This window comes from Motacilla alba, chromosome 1A, assembly GCF_015832195.1.
Source record: "Motacilla alba alba isolate MOTALB_02 chromosome 1A, Motacilla_alba_V1.0_pri, whole genome shotgun sequence".
Lineage (NCBI taxonomy): Eukaryota > Metazoa > Chordata > Aves > Passeriformes > Motacillidae > Motacilla > Motacilla alba.
In genome coordinates, this window is record NC_052031.1 from 56,487,028 (window position 1) to 56,510,167 (window position 23,140).

The 23,140-nt window shown below is 47.4% G+C and overlaps 3 protein-coding genes across 14 annotated transcripts in view; 2 read left to right on the forward strand and 1 right to left on the reverse strand.

The window, feature by feature from the left end:
* IRAG2 (inositol 1,4,5-triphosphate receptor associated 2) overlaps window positions 1-675 on the forward strand; it is a 29,945-nt gene extending 29,270 nt beyond the window's left edge. For all 3 annotated transcript variants that reach the window (XM_038154946.1, XM_038154947.1, XM_038154948.1), the window contains one exon: window positions 1-675. In XM_038154946.1, the coding sequence (XP_038010874.1) occupies window positions 1-244 (244 nt within the window). In that variant the 3' untranslated portion in view covers window positions 245-675.
* Window positions 646-23,140, reverse strand: part of LOC119708466 — a 25,414-nt gene continuing 2,919 nt past the window's right edge. The window contains exons 2-11 of the mRNA XM_038154930.1: window positions 18,424-19,206; window positions 12,483-12,556; window positions 5,108-5,159; window positions 4,228-4,374; window positions 3,929-4,086; window positions 3,082-3,226; window positions 2,610-2,824; window positions 1,841-2,008; window positions 1,545-1,658; window positions 646-959 (exon numbers count right to left, since the gene is read on the reverse strand). Coding sequence (XP_038010858.1) covers window positions 684-959; window positions 1,545-1,658; window positions 1,841-2,008; window positions 2,610-2,824; window positions 3,082-3,226; window positions 3,929-4,086; window positions 4,228-4,374; window positions 5,108-5,159; window positions 12,483-12,556; window positions 18,424-19,206 — 2,132 coding nt within the window. The 3' untranslated portion in view covers window positions 646-683. The remainder of the gene's footprint in view (window positions 960-1,544; window positions 1,659-1,840; window positions 2,009-2,609; window positions 2,825-3,081; window positions 3,227-3,928; window positions 4,087-4,227; window positions 4,375-5,107; window positions 5,160-12,482; window positions 12,557-18,423; window positions 19,207-23,140) is intronic.
* Window positions 18,137-23,140, forward strand: part of LOC119708402 (lactosylceramide 4-alpha-galactosyltransferase-like) — an 18,692-nt gene continuing 13,688 nt past the window's right edge. For 2 of the 10 annotated variants that reach the window (XM_038154809.1, XM_038154810.1), the window contains exon 1: window positions 18,709-18,977. The gene's annotated coding sequence lies outside the window, so the exon portion shown is untranslated. The other 8 variants (XM_038154813.1, XM_038154814.1, XM_038154817.1 and 5 more) reach the window with 8 other exon arrangements.

Below are 23,140 nucleotides of genomic sequence, written 5' to 3' on the forward strand. Positions count from 1 at the left end.
GTACAATTCGATGTCAGCGTGGGCGTCCCACTTCAAGGCTTCCTTTTGCAACGCCAACAAAACCCTCTGGGTGTCCGTGTCCATCCTGATCCTGCTGGCTGCTCTCACGAGCTTCCTGACGGGGCTGTCCCTGCAGAGGCCAGCAGATGCAGCCCCTGTGGGCACTGGGGACTCCTGGAGGTCGCTGCAGCAGCTGCTGTGGCCCTACACAGGACTGCACCACCACGGCCCTCCCCCGGTATAACCCCGGTTCTCCTGCCAGGGCTGCGCTGCCACGCCCTGCAGGACAGGGGCTGAAGCTGGTGTAAAGGTTACTTGTCTGGATTTGTTTTGTTGGGCTGTGGGTATTTTTGGGGGGGGAAATGAAGGTGTTTTTTTTTTCTTTAAAGCATGACTTGAAATGAAAAAAAAGTATTTTCCCTGATCATCTTTAAAAGTAGCTAAAAGGGTCTCAGTTCTACTGAGGTTTACAATAGAATAGCAATTTTGAACGTAGCTAACAGTAAACATGTCTAGGTGGTCTAGCCACAATTGAATAAAGAATGTATTTTGCTTGAACAAAGATAAAATGTTTGCATTTTAGAACCTGTTTTAATGTTTTGAATAGAAAAGGATTTAAGACTTGAAATGTAACTTTATTAAAAGCTTTTGATAATAAAGTTTTGAAGGAAAGCATGCAGTATCTAAGAGTATGCTAAGACTCTGGTAGCAAGGAGCAGCTGATACACAGAATCAATGAAGAGGAAGCCAGCTCTGTCCACTTTATCCATGGCTTTGTTGCTGGCAGAATCCTTGAGCATGTGGTAGAGTGTGGAGTGAAATTCAGACTCTTCTTCCAGCTCTTCTGAAAAAGTTTCACTGGTTTCAGTGAGCTTGAGGTGTTGCACTTTCTCACCATTGAACATAAAAAGAGACCAGTTGTTGCCTTTGGCAGAACTTGCTGTGAGATGTTCACTTACCTATAGCAGGAAGAAATGCACTGTGAAGTGAAGCCTGTGCCATGGTCAGAGTACAAATTCTAATATTTGTGTGTCACATGCACTTAACCTGAGAGTGAGAAAGCCACTGCAGCTTTCAGCAGTGGAGTGTGCCACCTTTCTCCAGCCACACGTGGGAGTGTTTGTCTGGCTGGGAAAAGTTTTTAACCATGTGTTTTAGTTCACAGGTGGAGACAAACCAACAGAGGGGTTGCTCATTCCCTGCTTTGCAGCAGTGAGCAAAAGAAACCCTACAGGCACGAAGAAAGTCCCAGCTGTTCTTTAAAAAGCTGGCAGAGCAAATAGCTGATTTTCAAGGGGCCTCTGAAGAGCATGAAGCTCTGTCACCCTAGCTCTGGCTAAAGCCTCCCTTGGTGACTTTTCAGTTCCATTTTCCTTAGCAAGTGTCCTTGTTGCTGAGACTTGTGTCCCCTGAGAACTCTCAGGTGCAGTCTGTGACACTGAACTGAGGCAGGGGCTGAAGCCACCATGGGTGAGTTAAATGTTTCTAACTGGGGAAGGGGTCAGTGCTGGTCTGCCCTGGAAGTTTGGTGGGACTCCACAAACCTTGAACACGACTTGCTCTGGCCCTGCTTCTCCATTCCACTTGCTGTGAGCAAAAGCAAAAGCAGCTGCAAGCAGAGCCATCTGTTCATAGGCCTTCACTTCTGCCAGGGCAGCCTGCAGTGCACAAGTACAAATCGGACAAACAGATCTCTCTCTATTTCCCTGTGTTACAGCAGTGCCAGAGCCTGCTTTACTCAGTCCCTGGCTCAGCTGGCAGCAGCACAGCTCCCAGTGCAGGAAAGGGTGACCTTAGTGAAAAATGGGGAAAAACCACCAGGAACCTCTCTGGCACTCACCTTCCTGGGCACAGGGACATACTTGGGAGAGTACTCTGCTGGGAAAATGTTCACTCCAGCTCTTTTCAAAGCTGCCCTGAGGGCCAAAGGACTCATCCATTTTCCTGTGATGTGGGGAAGCACCTCCTCCTCTTCCACCACTACTGAAGACAACATACACTGATTATCCTGTTGTACAAACCAGTGAAAGCAATTTACTGGTCATGGAAGTTCCTTTCAGGTTTAGGCTTCAAATATTGATATTTTTGCTATGCTGGGTATTACCCACTTCATCTGCTACTCTGGGCTGTGACCTTTCATTTACAGATCCTGAAGAAAGCCAGCTTTGTGTAGGAATCAGAAATTACACTGGTGTACTGATTTATACACCAATGAACAGATGGATAATCATGAGTAGCTTGAACTTTGAGAACAAGGAGCATTAGTAGTAGACTGCTAGAAATCCCTGTGTTTCTCTTGGTGGAGCTGGGAGGAGAGAGGAACACTTTTCAGCTCTCTAACAGGTGGAACAGGCTTGAATGCAGCAAGGCAAAACCAGCAGCAAAGCACTGACTGAAACTGTCCAGAGCAAATGCACATTTGCACTATGTGAAATGTACTATTTCTCATAGTAAATAACTGAAATTAAATAACCAGTGCAGTGCTTGGAAAGGAAGAGAGGTTCATATTGTTCTTGTGGAAGCATCCCAAACTCTTAATCAGGGACACTGTAATGGTTATGGTGGTTTTTATCTGCAAATGTTTGATTAAAAAAAATTATTGACAGTACCTTAATTTGTATCTGAATGGTTGCAAAGACTGCAGTAACTGTGAAGAGTCCTTCATCCACACCAGTAGGGTGCCATTCCCAGGCCTGATAGGGCAGGTTCAGGTGAGCATCCTGGAGAAGGGCTACTGTATGAAAGGCACCCATACTAAATGTGATGCTCTTTTCTTCTGCCTCGTAGGTTATCTTGCTGATGCCATCAGTTCTCCACTGCTGGCCTGGACAAAGAGGATGGAAAGATATACATGGAAGGCTTCTGGCAGTAATGCTGAAGTAAACAAGACCAAAGAAGTAATAACTGATTTGGGGATTTTTAGGGTTTTTTTTAAATTATTTTTATTAACATTGCCATCCCCAAACTATTTCTGAGTTCCAAACTGGCCCTTATCTTTACAGCTGGATTGTAACAACAGTCCAACTCAGGTATAAATTCCACTATTCAAATTTGAAATAAATTTATGTCCTAAGTTCATACCTGCAGGATCCCATTGGGCTACCACAGGCACTTTAAAATAAATCACATTATCAGGGAGCCTCAGGGTTATCTGTACTGCTTCCTGTGTGCCATCTTCAGCCTCTCCTGGGGAATATGGATACACCTCCAATCCAACATCCAGCAGCTTTGGCAAGAGAGAAAAAGCACAGGTTTATCAGAAAAAGCAGGGTTTTTTTTCTTTGAGTTCATCTAACCACTGCAAAGCTTTTTAACACACCATTTAAAATTGTTTGCTAATACTGCACATTTCCAAGGACAGCTTTGAAGGCAGTAGAAGAGCAGCTACCACGAGGCCTTGGGCCCCTTCCTGTGCTGCTGGAGGCACCCTCAAGGCAGGGCTACAGCAGGGGCACAGCCATTTCTCACAGATCCCCAGCCTCAGACACCAGGAGCAGGGGAGGCAAAAGCAGGTGTAATTCCACTGTCCCCACAGTGTCAGAGGGAAGGAGAGGTCACAAGGGCTGGGAATGAACATCCTGGGCCTCTTCCCCTGCCCACAGTCCTGCCCTCTGAGTTTGGCTTTTTGGGAATTTTGCTCGTTAAAGGTTTCCGGCTTCACAGTGCCATCTGTGGGGTAGGTCAGTGCTAGAGGAACCAGAACCCAGTGACCACAGTCCTCAACCAGCCTGAAGAGCCTGGAGCTGAACCAGCAGTGATTTTGGTACCACTGTGCTTTTACCTTTCACACGTGAAAAATGGATTATTTGCAAACCTTGCTTGGTTAGTTTGCTGCTCAGGAACTCGTGTGCAGTGCATGTGACAGCAGTGACAAACCTCAGGAGCAGCTCCTCGGGGGTGCCAGGGGCTGATCCCTGTCCTCCCTCACCTCCACCATGGTCCAGTCCCCGACGTCCTGGGCCTGGGGTGGCAGCCGCAGGGCAGAGATGTGGTACACACCCCCCACGGGCACCAGCTGCTCCAAATCCACAACTTGTGGTGCCTCTTCTCTGCCTCCTGGCTCCTCCTGCAGCAGGGCATCTTCTTCTGGATAGTTCAGCAGACAGCAGGAGTTAACCGGGTGCTCCAACTCAGCGACATTCCCCCTCTCCCGATGTCCACTCTGTGCTGGAAGTGCTTCACTCTGCAGCGTTTCAGCCCCATCTGCTGGTGTTCCTCAACACTCACTGAAACGCGGGGACAGGCAGAGCGCTGGGCAATGAAAAGCACTTCGGGCTTGGGGCTGAGCTTTTGGACTTGCAGCCAGTTCCAAATGCTTTCTATGGAAATAAGGTTTTACTGACAAAATGAGTCCATCGTTACCCACAGAAGAATTTCACAAGCACAATAATACAGTAGATTCTGGGCAGGTTTAGTAAGATTGTATTGATATGATAAGAAATTAGGCAAATACCATAATATATCAAGATAAATTTTTAAAAGGCACCAAAAGGTCATGGGCTGAAGGTGAAAAACTTATGATAATTATGACGAGCAAGAGGGATTTAACATGCAATACAATTTTCAGATAACAAAGATCATTATGCATAGAAAAAAAAAGAAATACATATATATCATATAAAACAATAAAATAAGGTTTAATTAATTGGAAAATGTTAGTAAAAGGCAGAAACACTGTGGACAAAAATGGCCATAAATATTTTCTTTAAAAAAGCCAAACAGCCCATAAACCGTTACAAGGGATGGTACAGGAGGAGAGAAGTTACTGTTGACAGGAATCAAGAAAAAAGTGCTCAATACTGTAAAAACAACTACTGTAATTGTTGTGAAATTTGCTCTGAGAGAATGAGACCAAATTAAAAAATGACAACTCTAAAACACTGTAAAGTGGAGCTAAATTATGTCAGTATTTTGCAGTTGTTTTATTTAAGTCAGTACTGCAAGAAAACTCACTCTTATTAAACCAAAGGATGACACCACAACACTGGAGAAATTTGCAACTCATGTGGGACAGACAAACAGTTTTATTTCCTAGAATTAGGCCCTCTCACTTGAAGCACCCATTCAGGTAATACTCAGCAACACCCCACACTACACCAATGCCTACCCTGATATGCATTGGAATCATCATTTTCGGAGGAAGTAAATCTCCCCAGAGCCTAGCAGATTCATAAAGATTGTGTGTCTCACCCATAAACACATGTATAATAATGCACATATCTATATGAACATGATGAACATGTACATAAGCATAAATAATAAATAAATAAAAATAAGTCTGGGGACAAACTCCATTTTCCTATCTGTCCTGTTATCTCCCCACATGATTTAACAATCATTAATAGAAATGTCAACAAAACCCAAGTGTTACCAAAACTTTCCTATATTTATAAACCTTGCTCCATTCACATGGAGATATTGCAGTGTTCCCATGGATCATGCAATGGCCTGCATTGGAAGGGACCTTGAAGCTCAGTTTCACTGTCACAGGCTGGTGGCCGTCCAGCCGCCCAGGGTCAGCGTGTCCCGGTAGGTCCCGGCTCCTGCTCCCTTCCCGCGCTCGGGGCAGAGGCAGGAGCTGTCTCCTACCGTCCCTGCTGCTGCCCCCGTCGGGCTGGAGCACTCGGATCCCAATCTGCGCTCACGGAGCCATCCAGCAGCGGGATGGGAGCACCAGGGGCAGACAAACCAGGAGCGGGAGCAAAGAGGACACAGGAAGAAAAGGAACAACAGGGTGCGGAATGGAGATGAAATAAAAACAACTGGGATGGGGGTGGTGTTGCATTTTAGTTAAATGGTATGCTCTGTCTCACCCCTCGAAAATGTGCGGTTTATTCCAAGCTGTGATCCTCCCCTGCAGTGTCATGTGTCTGTAATCCCATTGGCCCAAGTCTTATTCCGCACCCACTTTGAATCTCCCTCTTCAACTGTGAGGAGGAGACCAGGTGCTCTCTTGGCCCTTTTTCTCCCTAGGCTCTCCCTCTCTCCCCCCTCCCTTCCCCCTTCCTTCCTTCCCCCTCAGAAACCTTGCTGCTCCCGGGGGTGGGACCCCCCAATAAACCCTCATCTAATCAGCACCCTCAGATGCCGTGTGGAGTCTCCTTGCCTGCCTGCTGCTACCAGCGAACATACAGCTTAGGAGGTCCCCGGGGACTCCCCGGGAACCAGAAACGAAGAGCAATAGATGGGCAGCACAACGGAGAGGGATTTAAAAAGAGTAGGGACAAGGAACAGGACAGAAGGATCCAGTGAAAAACAGTGGCACAGGGAGCAGGATAGAGCGACAGGGAATAAAAAGGAACAGGAGAAGGACAAATAAAAAGACAGAGTGCTAAACACACAGGAAGGACAGAGGGATACAGAGACAAAGAGAGAAGCAAGGACAGAGAGAGAAAATGACCATGGCAGGTGGGTGTGGGGGGAAGGTGCTGCAGAGGTATGGAGAAAGAGAGGGATGGCCAGCAGGACAGAGGGTTATGAAGAGAAGAGTACAGCAAGGGAGAAGGACTGAGCAGCAGATGCAGACAGGTACAGGCAAAAGGACAGTGAGATGGACAAAGAAATACTGTCACGGTGCAGGACAAAGGAGAAGAGAAGGAAGAAGGAAAGATAAAGATGTGAGCCTCTCCCTGCTCCAGCTGTGAAACAGACCCTGGTGATTCCTGTGTATTATGGCCATCCTGTGAACTGCAGCCTGGTGTCTCAGTCTGGGCTAATCCAGCTTCATAGGACAGCGTTTCTTTTTTTTTAGAGGGATTCAGAAAGAAAATTTACTCTGCACCATTCAAGTAAATCCATGTGATCTTGAGGCAAAAGCTGGATCTTTTCTTCTGTAGAAACTGACATACTCCTACAACTCTGATAACATGGATACATTCTACATGTGCCCCACAAGGAAATGCAATTTTGCGTGCTTTTTGTTTGTTTGCTTGCTTGTTTAAAAAGAAGAATTACCTGAAATTAAAGACTAAAATGCAGTAAGATTCAAGAAGGTGGAAAAAATGACAGTGAAAAAGAGTTGTTTATTGACTGAGCTGGTACCTATGGTTCATATGCTAAACAAATTACGCTACGCGTGCTAAATCCCAGTGGTAGAAGTTTACATTTCATAGAAACAAGCTGTTAAAAGCTAGGACTGAGAAGAACATTCCAATGATTGAAGTTCCGAAGAGCACTCCTGTTTAATAAAGTATTTCTTGATACCATGCAGCTTGAAACTCTGAAGCTCTACAACAGGATTTTAAAAATCGGACTAAACCTGACTGACTAGAACTAAACCATTTTTGTTACCTGGTTTGAAGAACTTGTAGAAAAAAAACAGGCTAGATAAGGCAGAACATGCTATTTTTAATTTTTAATGTAGCTTCCACACAGAAGATCTGTTTTGAAATGCACATCCTTTCAGATGGACAGGATTGCTGGAAACAAAGGCTGAAGTTTTTTACAAATGCCTGTAACCATAGACTAAGTATCAAAATTATTTACATAGTATCAGAAAGCTGTGTTTAATCATCATCCAAACACATGAATTTTTGCTTTTCTCTCCATTTGGGGAATGTGGAAAGAGCCTCCAGGGCCCAAAAGCTGGCAAGACTGTGAGACCGCAGCACACAAATGCCATGACCACACCCTGGTTCCCTAGGAGAAAGATGACTGGGGCTACAGGTGTGTTCCATGCTGGTTGTAGGGAAGGTGCTCCATTTCAGGACTGCAAGACTCAGAGAAAAAACTGACTGGCATTCTGAGCAGCCAGCAAAATGTTTGAATTTGTGCCAAGCACATCCTGGAAGTGGTGGGATCTGATTTGAGGCTGTCTTTTGAAGGAGACAACAGCAGGACAAGCACTGCACACACTTGGTGACAGCTCTTCCCTGCTCCCCTGCATCTTCCTGCATCCATACATTGAGCCTGGACCAAGTTCATTTGCAGGGAAGGAGAAGATGGAACTTCATACAAGATCCTGCAGAAAGAATCTTTCGTCATTTAGTCACCCAGCAGAAATACAAGGTGCTCTATGTTGCTATGGAAAGTCCAGTGTTTTGCCAAAAAGAACAAAGACTCCAGCTTCTTGAATCTGACACCTAACTACAGAAGAACAGAATGTGGATCACAGGGAGATGGACTGGCATTGTGCACTGCTCAGGCACTGCAATTGCTCATAATCGCTTCTCCTCTCCCTAACTGCAGACAACTGAACTCCAAGGAGTAAATCCTTTCTTCTCAATTCCAACATCCTCCTTCTTTCAGTCCACAAACTGCTGCATCTAAACAGTCAGCCCAAAGCACGTGAAAGATGCAGGCCTGGTTTTAGAAGATGAGGTAATAACAGCTATTTTGTTATTCTCCAGCTGAGGGTGCTGCCCTACTCTGGAAGAGCAGTACAAAATACAGGGCACAAAAAAACCCAAGCCAAAACACAAACATGAGCACATCCATATTACATAACTCTGATGTCTGCTTAAACTTCAAAACTGTCAGGGAACGTTTTTCCTACCTCTCCTCTCTGCTACCTGCTTTATGTCCCCCAGCATGAGGTTCATCACTGTTTCTCTGTCATTTGCAAACGGCCACATCCCAAGGGCCCCAAACCCAATACTTCCTTCCCTCAACTGGACTTGGTGATCCATATGGGTCCCTTCCAGCTGGGAATATTCTGTTTTGTGATTCCAGCACAGGTCCAGCGGACAAGAAGAAGCTGTGTTGAAACAGGATTTCCTACACTCCTGGGAATGATGAGATAAACCTCCAATGGGAAGGAAATATAGGATAAACCAGATGGTTAGTATTCTACACACTTCCTTTGGGAAGACAGACCTGAGCTGGGAAAGGTCAGCCATGTGCTCTTCATTTCATTTCCATGACCATAATATCATTACACCCCAGAGCCACACTAGGTAGTGCTGCAAAGAGAATTATATCCATTAGTTTACAAACTGAGAGCCTGAAACCACTTTGGAGACACAGATATGTACCTATCTTCCTATCTAAAGAGTATATTTAATTTTCCATGAATAAATTTAGGAAGCCTGTAATGACAGCTGGCCTGAACTAGCTCAACAGATTTTCCTTTCTAACAGCAAAGGCAGTATTTTGTTCAGTGGGTTAGATCCAAACAGTGAATAATAACCTGAACTGCTCAGCTGAGGGGAAGGGTGTCACTTCTTGTGAGAAATTCCTTTGAAATTACCATATTTTGTGTCAAAAATCTACAGCCTTTTGAGCATTATATGGTTTTATAGAGCAGATTTGGGCAAGGGACTTAGAGGGAGCCTGGTCCTGTGAGGGACTGTTTGGACTGCTCCTGCCTGCTCTCCAAAACTAGCTGAATTTGGAAGCGTCATGGAATCATAGAATGATTTGGGTTGGAAGGGACATAAAATATCCCAGTTGGCCCCTCCTGGGGCAAAGCCATGCACAGAGATGGGGGAGGAGACACTCCATTGGGGGAGAGGCCTTGCAGCCTCGCCTTATTTGTTTGGATTGTGACAACATTATTTATTTTATCTATAAATATCCCTCTGGCACAGAGAATAATACACTGGATGATATTTTCCAGATGGTCTCAGAGTCCTGGGTGAGGTGATCCCCTGGCATCTTTTGGAGAGGGAAGAAAATGGGATCTGCAGGCCCACACATCATTGTGCAAGTGACCTTAAAATAATTCCATGTCTCTCTCTGCTCTCAGGACAAAGCAGAAAGAGTCAATTCCTTGCATTTTGTTGTGATTCTTAGGTTGATACACAGCACCCCTCAAAATCTGCATCCGACAAAAAAACTTTCAGGCACACAGGAGTCAGTGGCTTTTCTTTTCTGCTTTTTGCCCCTCAGGCTTTCCTTAATTTTTCTTCACAAAAAAAATGCTTTTTCTTTTAAGTGGAGGCGGGATTTGAGGATTAAGACATTGAAAACTTTGCTGCTGTTCCTTATTATGTTAGGGTTCTTTTTGGTTTTTTTTTTAAATTTCTCACACTTGTTTCGCCACAAAGAGCTGTGCAAGGCAGACATTTGAACACCACTGTTCCAACCACCCTGTGTTTTTCCAAGGCCTTTAGAAGGGGCAGCCTGACCAGGCAGCCAGTGGACCATGCCATGATTAGCTGCCATTAAGTTGTGCAGGTGATCTGCCTCCTGTGGCAGGACAGGCAGGATCACCTGGAGCGTGCCATGGAACTCCTTGGCTGTGTTCCTCAGGAGCCCTGTGACATTCCTGCAGGGTGGGACAGAGGGGACAGCTGAAGCTGCAGAGTTGGGGGCTCTAGGAAGGGCTGAGGGGCAGTGTCCTATGCAGGGCAAAGACGTGTGCAATGAGATGTCCTGTCCCTGCACCTAGGATACCCTCTGGACACACAGGAATGCTGAGAAGGTGCTCTTGCACGGGTCAGCGGGTACAGAGCAACTGGATCAACTCCCTGAGCAGACTCCTGTGGGTGGTGCTACCCCACAGAATCCTGTTGGAGCAGTGAGGAGAGCTGGTTCTAGAGTGGAAAAGAACAAGCAGAATTAGCCAGATGCATTGTGCAGGTGCACAGCAGTTTTGTGCTGACCACAAACCTGGCCAGATTATCGAATATGTTGTGCAAATACAAACATATATTCTTTTGAACTGTAATAATCCTATTGATTGATTGATTTACTGGGGAAAAAAAAACAGGTGAGCCAATAGGGGGAAACAAGTAAATGCCTCTGGAGGGCTGAGATCACACCTCTAGACCTCCAGCTGGGACACAAACCTGCATCCAGCATGGAGCCATTGGCACCTGAGAGAAATCCTTAATGTCCAAAATTTGGAAGCTAACAGCTGGGAACGGAAGATGCCCCTGTGCCTGAAATATCTCAGGTGTCCTCAAGGCCCCAGGAGGGCAGGAGGGGTCTCCACTGTTATTTTTACAGATTAGTGGAGCATGTAAGGGCACCTCTGGGCTCAGTGGCCATGACAGCTGAGAGCACCGGCTCCTGCTCCTGACATGCTGGCAGCCACTCCGGGCTGGGAGCACTTCCCAGTACTGGGAATCCCCTTTGGAGCTGTCATGGTTCACAGCCTGGCATGTTGAGAGGCTGCCCTAGGTTATCTTCTGTTTGCTTTAATTCCCTGTTCCTTTGGGAGCTGCTTCCCAGGGGTCTGCAGCTCCCTGCAGGGCAAACAGAAGAGGCTGGCAGCAGGTAACCTGTGTGTGAGGGCAGCTGCTGGGGGCAGCTCTTGGACCCCGCGCAAAGTGAGGCAAAGCCTCACTTCCCTACAGGTCTCTGTGCCATTTTTTATCCCAGTGCACTCGTGGTTACCTGTGCAGCAGCAGCACCATGGTTCTCCCTCCCCAGGGGTGCTGGCAAGGTCATTTCCAGCTGTGGGAGCAGTGGGGTGGCCATGCCCTGGGCAACAAGCAGTGCCTGGCCACAGTACTGGCTCTGGAGCTGAACAGAGCAGAAGGGCTGTAAAACAGGAGAGGCTTTGCTCATGCCAGTGGTGCTCTGGTTGGAGAAGAGCAGCCCTGGAAGTGTTTAGGGAGCAGGGAGGACAGCACTGAGAGAGACCAGCCTGGCCATGCTGCAGCTGCCTGCTATCCACACTGGAAGTATTCCCAGCTCAGCCACTCTAGAAGGAGCTGGAGCTGCCTTTTTTAGGTGCCTTTACTCACAGAGTACAAGGGCCAGAAGGAGGCTGGCAGAGGGGCTCTGCCCTCAGCAAGGGATGGCTCCAGGCAGATCTGGGCTGTCAGTGCTGATGCACTGCTGGGAAGTCCCCACTGTTGCTGCTCCCAGGGCCAGGTGCTGCATCAGAGACAAAATCAGAGCTGTGGCCCTTGCTCATCCTGGCATTTGCCACCTTAGAGTCATTTGATGGAAACCTGGGGAGGGCATGAGTTTCAGTGCTTCCTTTGGAAATGGAAACCACAGCTTGGGGAAGATCCTCTGGACTTCATGGACTTCACCTGCGCACAACACTCACGAGAGTGACCTGTCCCGCTGACCGCCCCCAAAGCACCACTACCACTGTGCACAGCTCCGCTGCCTTTAGCTTCACTTAATTTTACCTTCATTTTATTTTAGTTCACCTACTCCAGATTGGCTGTTATTTTCTCTCTGGATCCAGGAAAAGCAAAACTGTGCAGCACTGATGGAGGCTCCCAACTACCGCAGCTCTCGAGGAGCCACCTGCAGTGGGTGAGCCCTGAGCAGCTTCAGGGAAAACATGGTCACTGCAGTGTCACAGGGCAGGGCACAGCCATGGGTCCCCACAGAAGGAGTCTCCTCCACCAGCCCAAAAGCTGCACCTGCTCTGGGTTCTTCAGCCAGGAAAACAAAGTGCCTGTCTTCGCTGTCTGCACCTCCCGGTCATGGCAGTGGGATTAATCCCTAATCCTACCCTGCTGCTGTAGGCAAGGGTGTTTTCCCTCCTCCTGTGGGCTTAAGGCAGCCCTGCCACCTGTGAACAGTGAACACACGCCTTATGCACTGGTCGGGGCTGAGAGCCCTGCTGTGTTTACCGACTCCATGGTTACTACAGAAAACCGCTCCAGTTTCCCTGCCCGCTCCTCCTTCCTAATCAGTCCAGGGGTGGCTAAGGGATGAATGATTAGAGGTAACAGCAAACATTACACCCTGCTACCAATTCTGCTTTTCAAATGGAAATCAAACAACATTTAACCTGACGCAATGCCCGGGAAGGACATGGGGCTGTTGAAAGACCATTAAGCTTTAAGGAGAGGATGAGTTGCAGAAAATGTTTCGTAATTAACTCAGCCACCCACAGCCTGGTGGAAACCCGGAAAACCTCAGTAAACATCGGCAGTTCTGAGTGTGAACAAAAGGACTATATTTCAGTGGGTAAATACTCACTTTAAACTGAGTAAGTGTTGTGTGCTGGCATTGGTTGTCTCAAGGGGAGTGAAAATCATCCGTGGACCTGTTTTTCTCTGGTGTTTTGGTAGGTTTGTTGATCCTGCTCTCATGCTCCATCCCAGAGCGGAATAAATTTCCCTGGGCATGAGTAGTTTCTGCTTTGCATAAGTGCTGTGGGATTTTTGGCTCATAAAGCACCTCTAGCACCTGGGAAGGTCAGTGCTTAAGCATTTGCTAATCCTTGAGATTTGGGCTCTGGCCTCTGGCTCCTGAGTCTGGAGCTCTGCCCAGCCAGACCAGCACGGACCTAAGTGGGACTGAGGAGGGATGCCACCAACAGGAAAACTAGACAGGTCTGCTGGAATTCAGCCAAACATGAAACCCCTTGCAACACACAAAGTAAGAAAAAACATCTGTTAAATGATTGCCGTGATCCAGCTGACAAGGGTGCTATGTACCCATGCCTATTCCTCTACCTGAGGATTTTTGCCTGTTTTACAAGCTAGTTTTGGTGAAACTAGCCACACTGTCTGGTTTGAAAAGACAGGTGAATGGTAGGGAGAGCAGGAGCCTCCCCTAAACTGGAAAATGTAAATCCCTTCCCTCCAAATTGTTATAATTTTGAAATTAAGGGGTCTCTCAGGCACAGGTATGGGAGCAGGAACAACTGTTCTTTATTAGGGAAGAAAATAAAAATAAAATGAATTATGCAGTAATATAAAACAACACTGACAGAGTCAGAATACAACCTGACACCGTGTTGGTCAGGGTGTTGGTAGCAGTCCAGCTGAATCGGTGGCTGCAGTCCTCCTGCAGTGACAGGTGTGGTTCTGTTGAAGAAGTGATCCTGTAGAAGGGTGTAGTCTTCCCCTGAAGATCCAGTGGTGGTGTAGATGGGCCTGGTCTTCCTCTGGGAATCCAGTGAGAAAGGCTGTCCTGATGTCTCAAAATCTCAGATTATATCCAGTTAGTAATGCTTGGCTCTTCTCTTTGGGCGGAGCATCTCACAATAGGATGCTGTCATTTTTATCAGTCATGCAGTGGCACTCAATGTCCCATTAACAGAAGATACATCCTGGGGGAGGATTGGTTTGTGAAAGAGATAAAGAAAATTGCCCAATTAACAGAAGATAACTGCCACACCTCTAACAGGTAGCAATAGAATACACACATTGCCTTGCAATCTCGACACACACTGCTTTCAGACTGGTACAGGTTTCATATCAAAATGGTTCACCTCCTTCAAGAGGAAACATTTAAACATAAAATGTCCAGCTCTGCAAAGCTCCAGCACTCAGACTGGACCATCTTCTTTCTTGCATTATCACCTTGGAAGAGCAGCCCTGCATCAATAACAAGCCAGGCATGTTCTCTGAAAATGGACTTTCACATCTGTTTATAGTTCTAAATGTATTTTACTTCCAAATGGCCTCTGAGTAAAGAGTGATTCACATCTGAAGAGTCATGAAGTGCTGTAATATAGCAAATGTCCTTAAGGACCAAGGGAGGAAAAAAAGGGTTAAAATGACCTTTATTTGTGTAGAATACAGTGGCTGGTTGGGTTTAGGGTGTCCTCGCTGCCTTATTTACCTCCACACCCCAAGGTGGGTTAAGTGCGAAGCACAGAGCTTTTCATCTCATGCTGCACCAGATCTGGGAAATGCTGTAGATGTTTCCCTTCCCTCAGGAAAACTTCACTTTATAGCCATGAATGGTAACATCAGTCTGACAAGAAACAAATGTTTACAAGTAAATGTAAATAGAGGGGTGAGGGCAGTAAAACGCTGGGCGTTTGTAACTTGATCTGGGTACCCGAATCAGAACAACCATATTTATGGGAACTGGCAGCTCTTACTGACCACAGCGTTACAGGTCTGGGTTCTTATTAGTAGCTATGAAATTTGTCCATTGCTGTAGTTGGTGGAGTTACTTTGGGATTTTTCCAGTGATTCGGGACTTTCTGGTATTTCTTTCAAAGTGGGGTTCTGGCAGGAAGAAGTGACTTTTAATGAGTATTGAAACTAAAAGGAAATATGGTGAGATGAATTAAAAATACACAAAAAATTTTACAAAATTGACATTTTCTATACAAACATTTTCCCTCCAACTCAAAACATATACTCCTTTTGAAATGGCATTTGAATTTTGAATATGATTAAATCTATTTAAATGTGATAGAAATTAAAATTATTTTATACAATCAGCATGACACTTTACAATATGATCCAAGCAATTTGACGGTGATGATTAATTCAGTACTCTCTAACTTTGGGCTTGGGCCAGGGAAAGCTTTTGCAATCTCAAGGTCCTACAGGGACAAACAAGTACTTCATTTCCATGTACTCAAATGTTTCCAGGTCTCCCTGCTGCCAGCTGTAGTTACAGGGGAGTTGCCCTTAGGGATTCTTGGAATGGGGAGAAACCTGAAGCAGAGACCTGCTAGGCCATTATTGTGCAGAGCAGGGAACTGCTGGCCTTTTGTCTGTGGTAGAACACCTCACTTTGGGTTTAAATTATGTAACAGCCATCCTGCCTTCTCTCTGAAGGTACCACGGTGTTCCAATTTCCCTCAGTGCTCCAATGTCTCTCACATCACATCTCCACTATTAATCCACTTGCTGGACATGATGTTTATTATCACACTTGACTCAACTGGCAAAATGTATCATAGTGCATAAACCAGGGTTGGTGCACACTGATCAATAAATATCATAATATCCTAATGCCTCTAAAAGGATTTCTCTGTTTCTGCCAGCTTCATTTTTTATTTTTAAAAAAAGCTCTTATTAGAGGCTCAGGAACTTCATTCCAAGGTGTGAGTGTCTGTGAGCAAAGCCATTCACTGGTTTTATTCTTCTTTCCTCTCAAAGAAACTTGATTAAAAAGAAAAAGAAAACAAAAAACCCCAAAAACCTGGGAATGGGAACACACTCCAGTGTCAATCCCATTGAGGCTGATTTGGAATACCATGGCACAAAAAATGCAGGGGTTTTAAGGGTCTCAGTCTTCAATCTGACTCTTGGCAGGAGAACACCAGACAAGGGTTGCTGGCAGCATCACAAGAGGGTTAGATCTGCTTTTCCAAAGGGAGGGAAGATTTCTGTTTGGCTAAAAGCAAAGTCACAAGAGACCGCAAGACAACAGCTGAGGCTGAAAAGCATGAGGGAGGAGAGGAGGAGTGAGTGTCCTTCAGCCCAGCCAGAGTCACCACTTGCAGCACCCCAGGATGAGCCACTCCCTGACATGACCCCAGGAGCAGCTGGATGGAAAGGCAGGAGCAGTGCTGCACCAGACTCCCTGTGCCTGCAGGAGACTGCCCTCAGGCAGGAACAAACAGCCCCAAGGGCAAGATCGTGCCATTAACCACACTGGTAAATCTGCAGCTCTGTGACCATCTGGGCTGAACCTGTCCTCCAGAAATGGTACGTAAAACATCTGGGAGACTGATGCTGCGAGGGCTGAGCACGTGTAATATCTGGGAGACCCTGCTGGCTGCCTTCCTTCCATCCATCACCCTGAGCTGTGTGCAGGCAGCCCTTGGCATGTCCCCCCTGCCCTGCCGTGTCCCGAGCCCTCTATTCTGTCGCTGGGTGCCAGCTACGCCGCGCACTTCTCCCTTCCCATCTTCCCCGAGCCCTTCACTTGTGCCGGCCTGGGAGAGCGGTGCTGTGACTTCGCTGCTTTCACTGGAGTAAATTCTGTGGGAGCCCTTTCCAGCCGCAGGGCTCAGCCCTGGCCAGCAGCCCGCTGGCTTATCTAAGGCAGGGACGAGGACGAGCCACCTGTATTGTCACAGCAACCCCTCCCCAGCGGCTTTCCCCTCCTAGGTCACACGGGATGCGCCTCACCGGCTGACAGATGACATAGGAAACTGCTCATCAAACCAAAACCGGACCAAAATCTTGAAAACTATTTTATTCAGGCGATTTGCAGCTGTCGAACTAGCTCAGAGGTGATGATGCTACTGCTCTGCTTGGTACTTTGGGAGAGCGATTTACCCCTTGTTATGCACTCCACGGGGACTTGGGGTAGATTATTTGCTTCCCACGTCCCGACTTGGCTCTCTGAGACTCCGCATACCCCAGCCCAGACCTGTGAGTGGTGTGGATGGTGTCATTGGAGTACTGCCCTCCCCCCCTTCAAGCTTCAGGAAGTGATAGTAAAATAGCCGGGAGGCACACAAGTGATCTGAATTCTGCTAGTTGGATACATCTCCATGTCCAGAAACTAAGATTTTACCATCCCTGTGCTAGTTGGATACATCTCCATGTCCAGAAACTAAGATTTTACCATCCCTGCTGTAGTAGCCCCAGGGGACATAAATGTTGGCTCTGGAATTCTTATAGAGAGAGGTCTAGCCTCCAGACCCTCCTTCCCTATTTTGTCACCTTCCCATGGGGTGACTGCACATGGCAGTGCTGCAGATACTGTGCTTGCCCTACGAGCCCCCACGATTCAGCTGCTGGCTCCTGAATGCTCCCATGGGCTTCACAAACCCCATCCTGCCTCCCTCTGCATCCGAGGGTTGCTCCCACCCAGGGACCAGGCAAGGAATGACATCCAAGCAGGATGCTCCAAGGAGGATGAGCACTGACACCTTCAGTAGCAGCAGCTCTCTCATTAATTTAAATTCTGCTCAGCTGCACAGACAAAAATATCTTGAAATCTCTTTTAACTTAAAATTTTAGACCTGTTCTGATAAAAAAAAAAAAAAATAAAAAATAAAAAAACGCGTTATTGGTGGGGAGAAGCAATTTCAGATTACTTGTTTGCGGGGAAAGCATTTTTGTTTGCAGCAGTGTGAGTATTTCTGCGGTGGAAAGGTTTTGCCACAGGTACAACATTTGTAACACCTTAGTAACACGTAAATATCGTGGGAATCAAAACATGGGACTAGAAGGCATCTCTAAAGAACTCGTGTTCAACTCTTGCTGCAGGTAGGAATATCTCTATCTAAACTGTTCTTGATTATATCACCTAACCTGCTTTGCAAAATCTCTGGTGACCTTCCAATGCAATTTACTCCACCCTACGGCAGCCTAGCAGTCAACGGTGCTTTTCCAAATGAAAGCCTAAATGTCCCTTCTTTGTTCATACTCATTAAGAACTTGTTAAACAATCATTGCCAGGAATTTAACAGAAAAGTTCCTCCTGCTTGAGGGTACGTTTGAAACTTGCTTTGCAACGCGTCAGAAGCTCAGGTACGGGCTGCCTTTTTAAATTTTTTTTTTAAACTACAATTTTCAGTTTCTCAACTTTAGTGACTCGCGTCCTCTGTGTATATGATCTCCCTTGGCATCAACAGGTGTAGGAGGCTTCCGCCTCCCCCTGCTCCTCCTCCAGTCCGTAATTAGCGGCTCCTGATGTCGGCATGTCTCTGGCCTGGGTGGGTCACCCTGCCACGCATCGCCACTCGAGCGAGACAACACAGGTACAACTGTGCTGGGACGGCTCGGGTTACTTGGCTGCGGGGTAGAGCGCAAACTCCTGGAAGTGAGAAAGGACAGAGCGAGGTGGGACAATTTTAAGGACAAACTTAGGACAATTTTAAGTGGTACAGTGGGAATTAAAATTTTAAGGACAAACTTAGGACAATTTTAAGTGGTACAGTGGGAATTAAAAGTCCCAAAGCGCCCGGCCGAAAGCGGCAGCGCCGGGGGTGGGGCCCTTCTGCGGGGCGTCGCCGCCGCTCCAGAGCTCGGGGAGGGGACGGGTCCCTCCGAGGGGCCGACCCGACCCGACCCGACCTGACCTGACCTGAGGGGCGGCACCGGGAGGGACATCTCGGTCCCGTCCGGCAGCGGGGGCGGGGCTGGCGGCGGGGCTGGCGGCGGGGCTGCGGGACAGAGCCGCGCTCTCGGCGAGGTGAGCCCGGTTCTGCGGGGCTCGGCTGGATTGGGGCTGGGCGGCTTGGCCCTCGTGTCCCGCTCGGGGAAAGGGGCGTTTTTGCACTGGGGAGGCGCGGATCGGGGGGCCGTGCTGCCGGAGTGGCAGCGGGACCCCGGCAGCGCCGGGCCGGCTCCGTGCGGCCGCCGGGGCTCTCTGGGGCAGCTCTCAGTGCTCCCTCCCGGAGGGGCGGCGGCGTTTCGGCCGTGGGGTGTGGAGGACAACCCCCCTCGGGTTTCCCACACCTCTGTGAGGTTTGTATGGCGGGGGCAGTGGCGAAGGGGCGAGTGAGGGCGGCAGCTCGCACGCCGTAGCTGCCTGTGCCGCAGGCTGCAAGGGTTCCATGCTGCCCCAGGAGCGCTGGTGGGACGCTGGAAGGTGTGGGAGGATGGCAGCAGTGGGAGGACAAAGAGGAAGGGGTCAGCTGGGAGGAAGAAAAGCGGAATTCCGCTCTACCAGCGGTGACTAAGAGGTCTGGTTTGGCTGAGAGGGTGGAAAGACATCAGAACTGGTGAGCGGGAAGGGTGCAGTTGGCTGCTGTGCTCCCGGGCAGACGCGCTCTGGAAAGCGTCGGAATCTGGACAGGGATAAGGTCTGAGGTAGAAAGATGGAGATTCACAATAGTACTGTAGGAGAGGGAGAAGAGAGCACCTACTAAAGAGGCATTAAAAAAATACAGAACTCTTGTAACTGTAGAAACCTAAAACTATTAATGCTGCTGAAAGAAGACGAGTTTAGAAGCTTTGGCTAAAAATGAACCATCCTGGTGAAGTGAACATATTGCCTTCTAATGCGTGAGAGGTTTCTCAGAATAGAGTGGATGTTTCTTAACTCTGAAGAAACCGGTGGTTTTGCACTGTTATCCACGGGGTTTGTTGCAATGGAAGCCAGAGGAGGAAATCTCAAGAAACTCAAATATCCCTGCATATGGGTTTTGTAGCAATGCCAGCAGCATCCCGAGTCGGGGCTGTGTAGGAGGAAACACTGACTGGTGAGGTACATGTGAATGCCCTTCTCTTATTTATGTGTCCTGTTTGGCAACACACAAATGGCCATTACCCTTGAGGGCAGGAGTGTGTGGAGTTGAGTGAGAAGCAGTCTGCCTGCCAGGTTTAGCTTTGGGTGTGCAGTTCAGGGAGCAGCTCTCCCTGTGCCTCAAGGTTTCCTTCCTATGGGATTTCTACTGACTCTCGAGGCATTTGCTCCCTCCATCCAAGCTCTATGGCACTAATGAAGTTTTTTTGTTGGTTTTTTTCTGTTTGTTTGTTTGTTTTTTGGTTTTTGGTTTTTTTTAATGTAGCTCTAATGAGGTTTTCTCTGTTCAGGGGCATCATTGTGCCAAGTTACCATCCACTGAAGTTCAGTGACACCAGAAGGATGCAGCCTCCTGGATGCCTGCCATAGAATCTTTTTGTACCAATATTTGTGTCTGTCTCACGGGTATCTTTCCACAAGGAAAACCTTCAGCAGAAGCAGCCTTTTGCTGCTTTAGCTTTGGCAAGGCTGGTCACAGCAGGTTCAGAGGAGCACCGAGGAAGAGCCTGAGGAGGGAGGGAGTGGGGCCACTTCCTTTAGCAGCAATCAGCCCTCACCTTGGCTTTGTCATCAGCAGGTATTTTGACACAAGGTGCTTATGAGTAATTCTTCCATCTTGCTTTCATTTAATTTGGTCTCTAGTACAGAGAGAAGCCTTTGTGCCAGTCACAGTCACCATGAGAAACCATGCAGGAGTGCCTGTTCCCTGTGTAGAGGTGAGACCAGAGGAGCAGGATACCCTTGTGCTGGATTTGCCTTGCTGTCAGTGCCCTGGTGGTTTGAATCAAGTTACAGTATGTGATGGCAGGAGAGACTGGGTCACCTTGTCTCCACTGGCAGCCCCCCAGTAAATCACTGTAGCTGTGCTATTATTCAGCTTCCTAAGGGTTGTGCTTCCCAGGTTTGTCAAAAACTTGGACCGTGTCTTCTGGATTTGTGGTTCCTTTCTCTGCTCTCATCAGGGGGTTGTGTTTACTCCTGATCAAATTAACACTAAAACACCTCAAGTTCCTGGGTTGTTCAGGTTCCAGAACAGATTCACAGATCTTCTTTTGGGTGGTGTTTTCACTGGGAAACAGGTAATATGCTACCAACACACTTCTTGTCATTAATTTTTTCCTGTCTTCACTGACTTTAATAATTATCTTAAACTGGGCCTGGGAACTCCACCCAACAGTTTAAATGAGGTCTAGTGGAACTTCAGATTATGGTATTGTGAACCAACCACTCCCCTGTCGGCGAAGGATTAAGTCATGTTTGTTTAGATTTTCCTCCTAGAAAGGAAAATATTCACACTCTTTTTTGTACAATTGCATAATACTGCTTGTTTATGCAAGGTTAATGTCTCCCAATATTTAATAAGTTCAGCCTTGCAGTTGCAATGTCAGATACGAAATTACTTCCTCAATACTCACAGGAGGAAAGTTTTGAGACAAAAAAACCAACCCCTGAGATCCTTGAAGAAATGTAGACATTGGCTTCAGTATAATTTCAAATCAGAGGTGACACTTCCTGCTTCAGTTCTAAGTGACCTTCTCCTTGGTCTGTAAGAAACCTGTTCCAGAGCAACAAAATAAACAGAGGTCCCCTAAATCCATGTGTAGTCTGCTATTAGACCATCTTTCCTTGTAGTTAACAGTGATACTGTGAATTAACAGAATTTTCTCACTTCCTGATCAGGTGGGGTTCCGACTTCTGTGTTCTTATGGTCTCTTCAGATTTGCCACCAAAGGGTGGCACCTTTTCCCACCATGTGCCAATATTCTCTTGAGCTGTGAGGGTTAAGACAGTGTTTAGTCTTAAATTTTATACCCCAGCACACAAGAGCCTGCCTGACTTACTACAGAAACATAGTAACAGGAAACTACTGTTTGGAAGCTGTTGGTGGCATGGAGCTGTATCAGTTTCCCAGCTCGCCCACTGCTCGCACCTGTCCTTTTGTCTCTTTGCCCTTTCCAGCGGCTTTACACAGACAAATTCTGCCAACCCTTTCATTTTAAGTGCTGATGAGGGGTTTATATAGTTGCCTTCTGAAAACTAAAAGCTGTGAGGTACAAAGCTGCTTCTTTCAGTTAAAGGAGACCCAAAAAATGGTCTACAAAAACAGGTGTTGGGAAACTTCTTGACAGGGTGCTGAGAATTATTCTCCTGTGTTCTTTGGGTGGAAAGCGAGATGCCAGAGCTTTCTCCCCTGTTGTGCAATTCCATCTTCTGTCCCGCCTCACAGCTCAGGGTTTGTGGGTTGGTGGTCACCTCTGATTCCTGAAGCCATCCTTCAATAGCTGCTGTTCCCCAGTGTCTCCTGTGCTGGGCTCAAGGGCTGTGCCAGAGTGGGAAGGAAGGTGTTGAGCAGAACAGTGTTGGGGAATTATGCAACTGCCATGAGGAAGTGAGGGGGTCACAGCCCATCCTGAAGGAGGTGGATGAAGGTTCAGAAAAAAGAAAATGAGGGGTGGGCTTCAGGTTGCTGCAGGCCTTTTTGAGCTGGGAGGCAGGTTACAGCTCCCACATCACTGGCATGCTGTGTTCTGCAGCAGGGAGGGTTGGCTGTGCAGTACCTGCTGGTGGGGCTTTGCTGTTCTGCTGTTGTGTCTGTCTGGTACAAGTAAATCTCACCTCTCCATTCATGAAATAGGCACAGAAGTCTGAGGTAGGCATCAAGCTGTGGTGTTTTGTTTGTGTTTATGAACCTTCAGTTAAGAAACAGTCAAGATCATATGAGATCCTTGCAAGGACATGCAGAATCTTGCATTTCAACAAGTGGTCTTAAGACTAGCAACAGCATTTTGTAAAGTAAAGAAAATTAATCTTCCTGAGGCTTTTTGGGTAATGCCAGGTATCCCTGAATAGTGAGGAGCAGACATCAGCAGAAGGTCCTGCTACCCCACACCTTGGTGACCTGGCCCCAGAGGGGACAGCTCATACCTGCACAGTTCCCTGGAGGGCTTTGGGAAAACTGAAGGGCAGAAATGACACTTCCCTGCCAGCCCTCTGTTTGAGTAGAATCACAGAATAAGCTGAGTTGGAAGGAACCCACAAGGATCATTGAGTCCAACCCCTGGCCCTGGACAGGACACCCCAACAATCCCACCCTGGGCTGAGAGCATTGTCCAAATGCTCCTTGAACTCTCTCAGGCTTGTGCTGTGACCAAATCCCTGTTCAGTGCCCCAGCACCCTCTGGGTGAACCTTTTCCCAAAATCCCCCCTAACTCTGCCCTGGTACAGCTCCAGCTGTTCCCTCCAGTAGTTTAGCCCTGTGTTAATTTGAGCAGGCAGTGACAATTTCAGTGTTAGAAATCTCTGCTCTTGATCAGACAGGTGAATTCTCTGTGTAAGTGCCATGTGGAGCACAAACAGTGGAATTTTAAAAGGATGCATTCA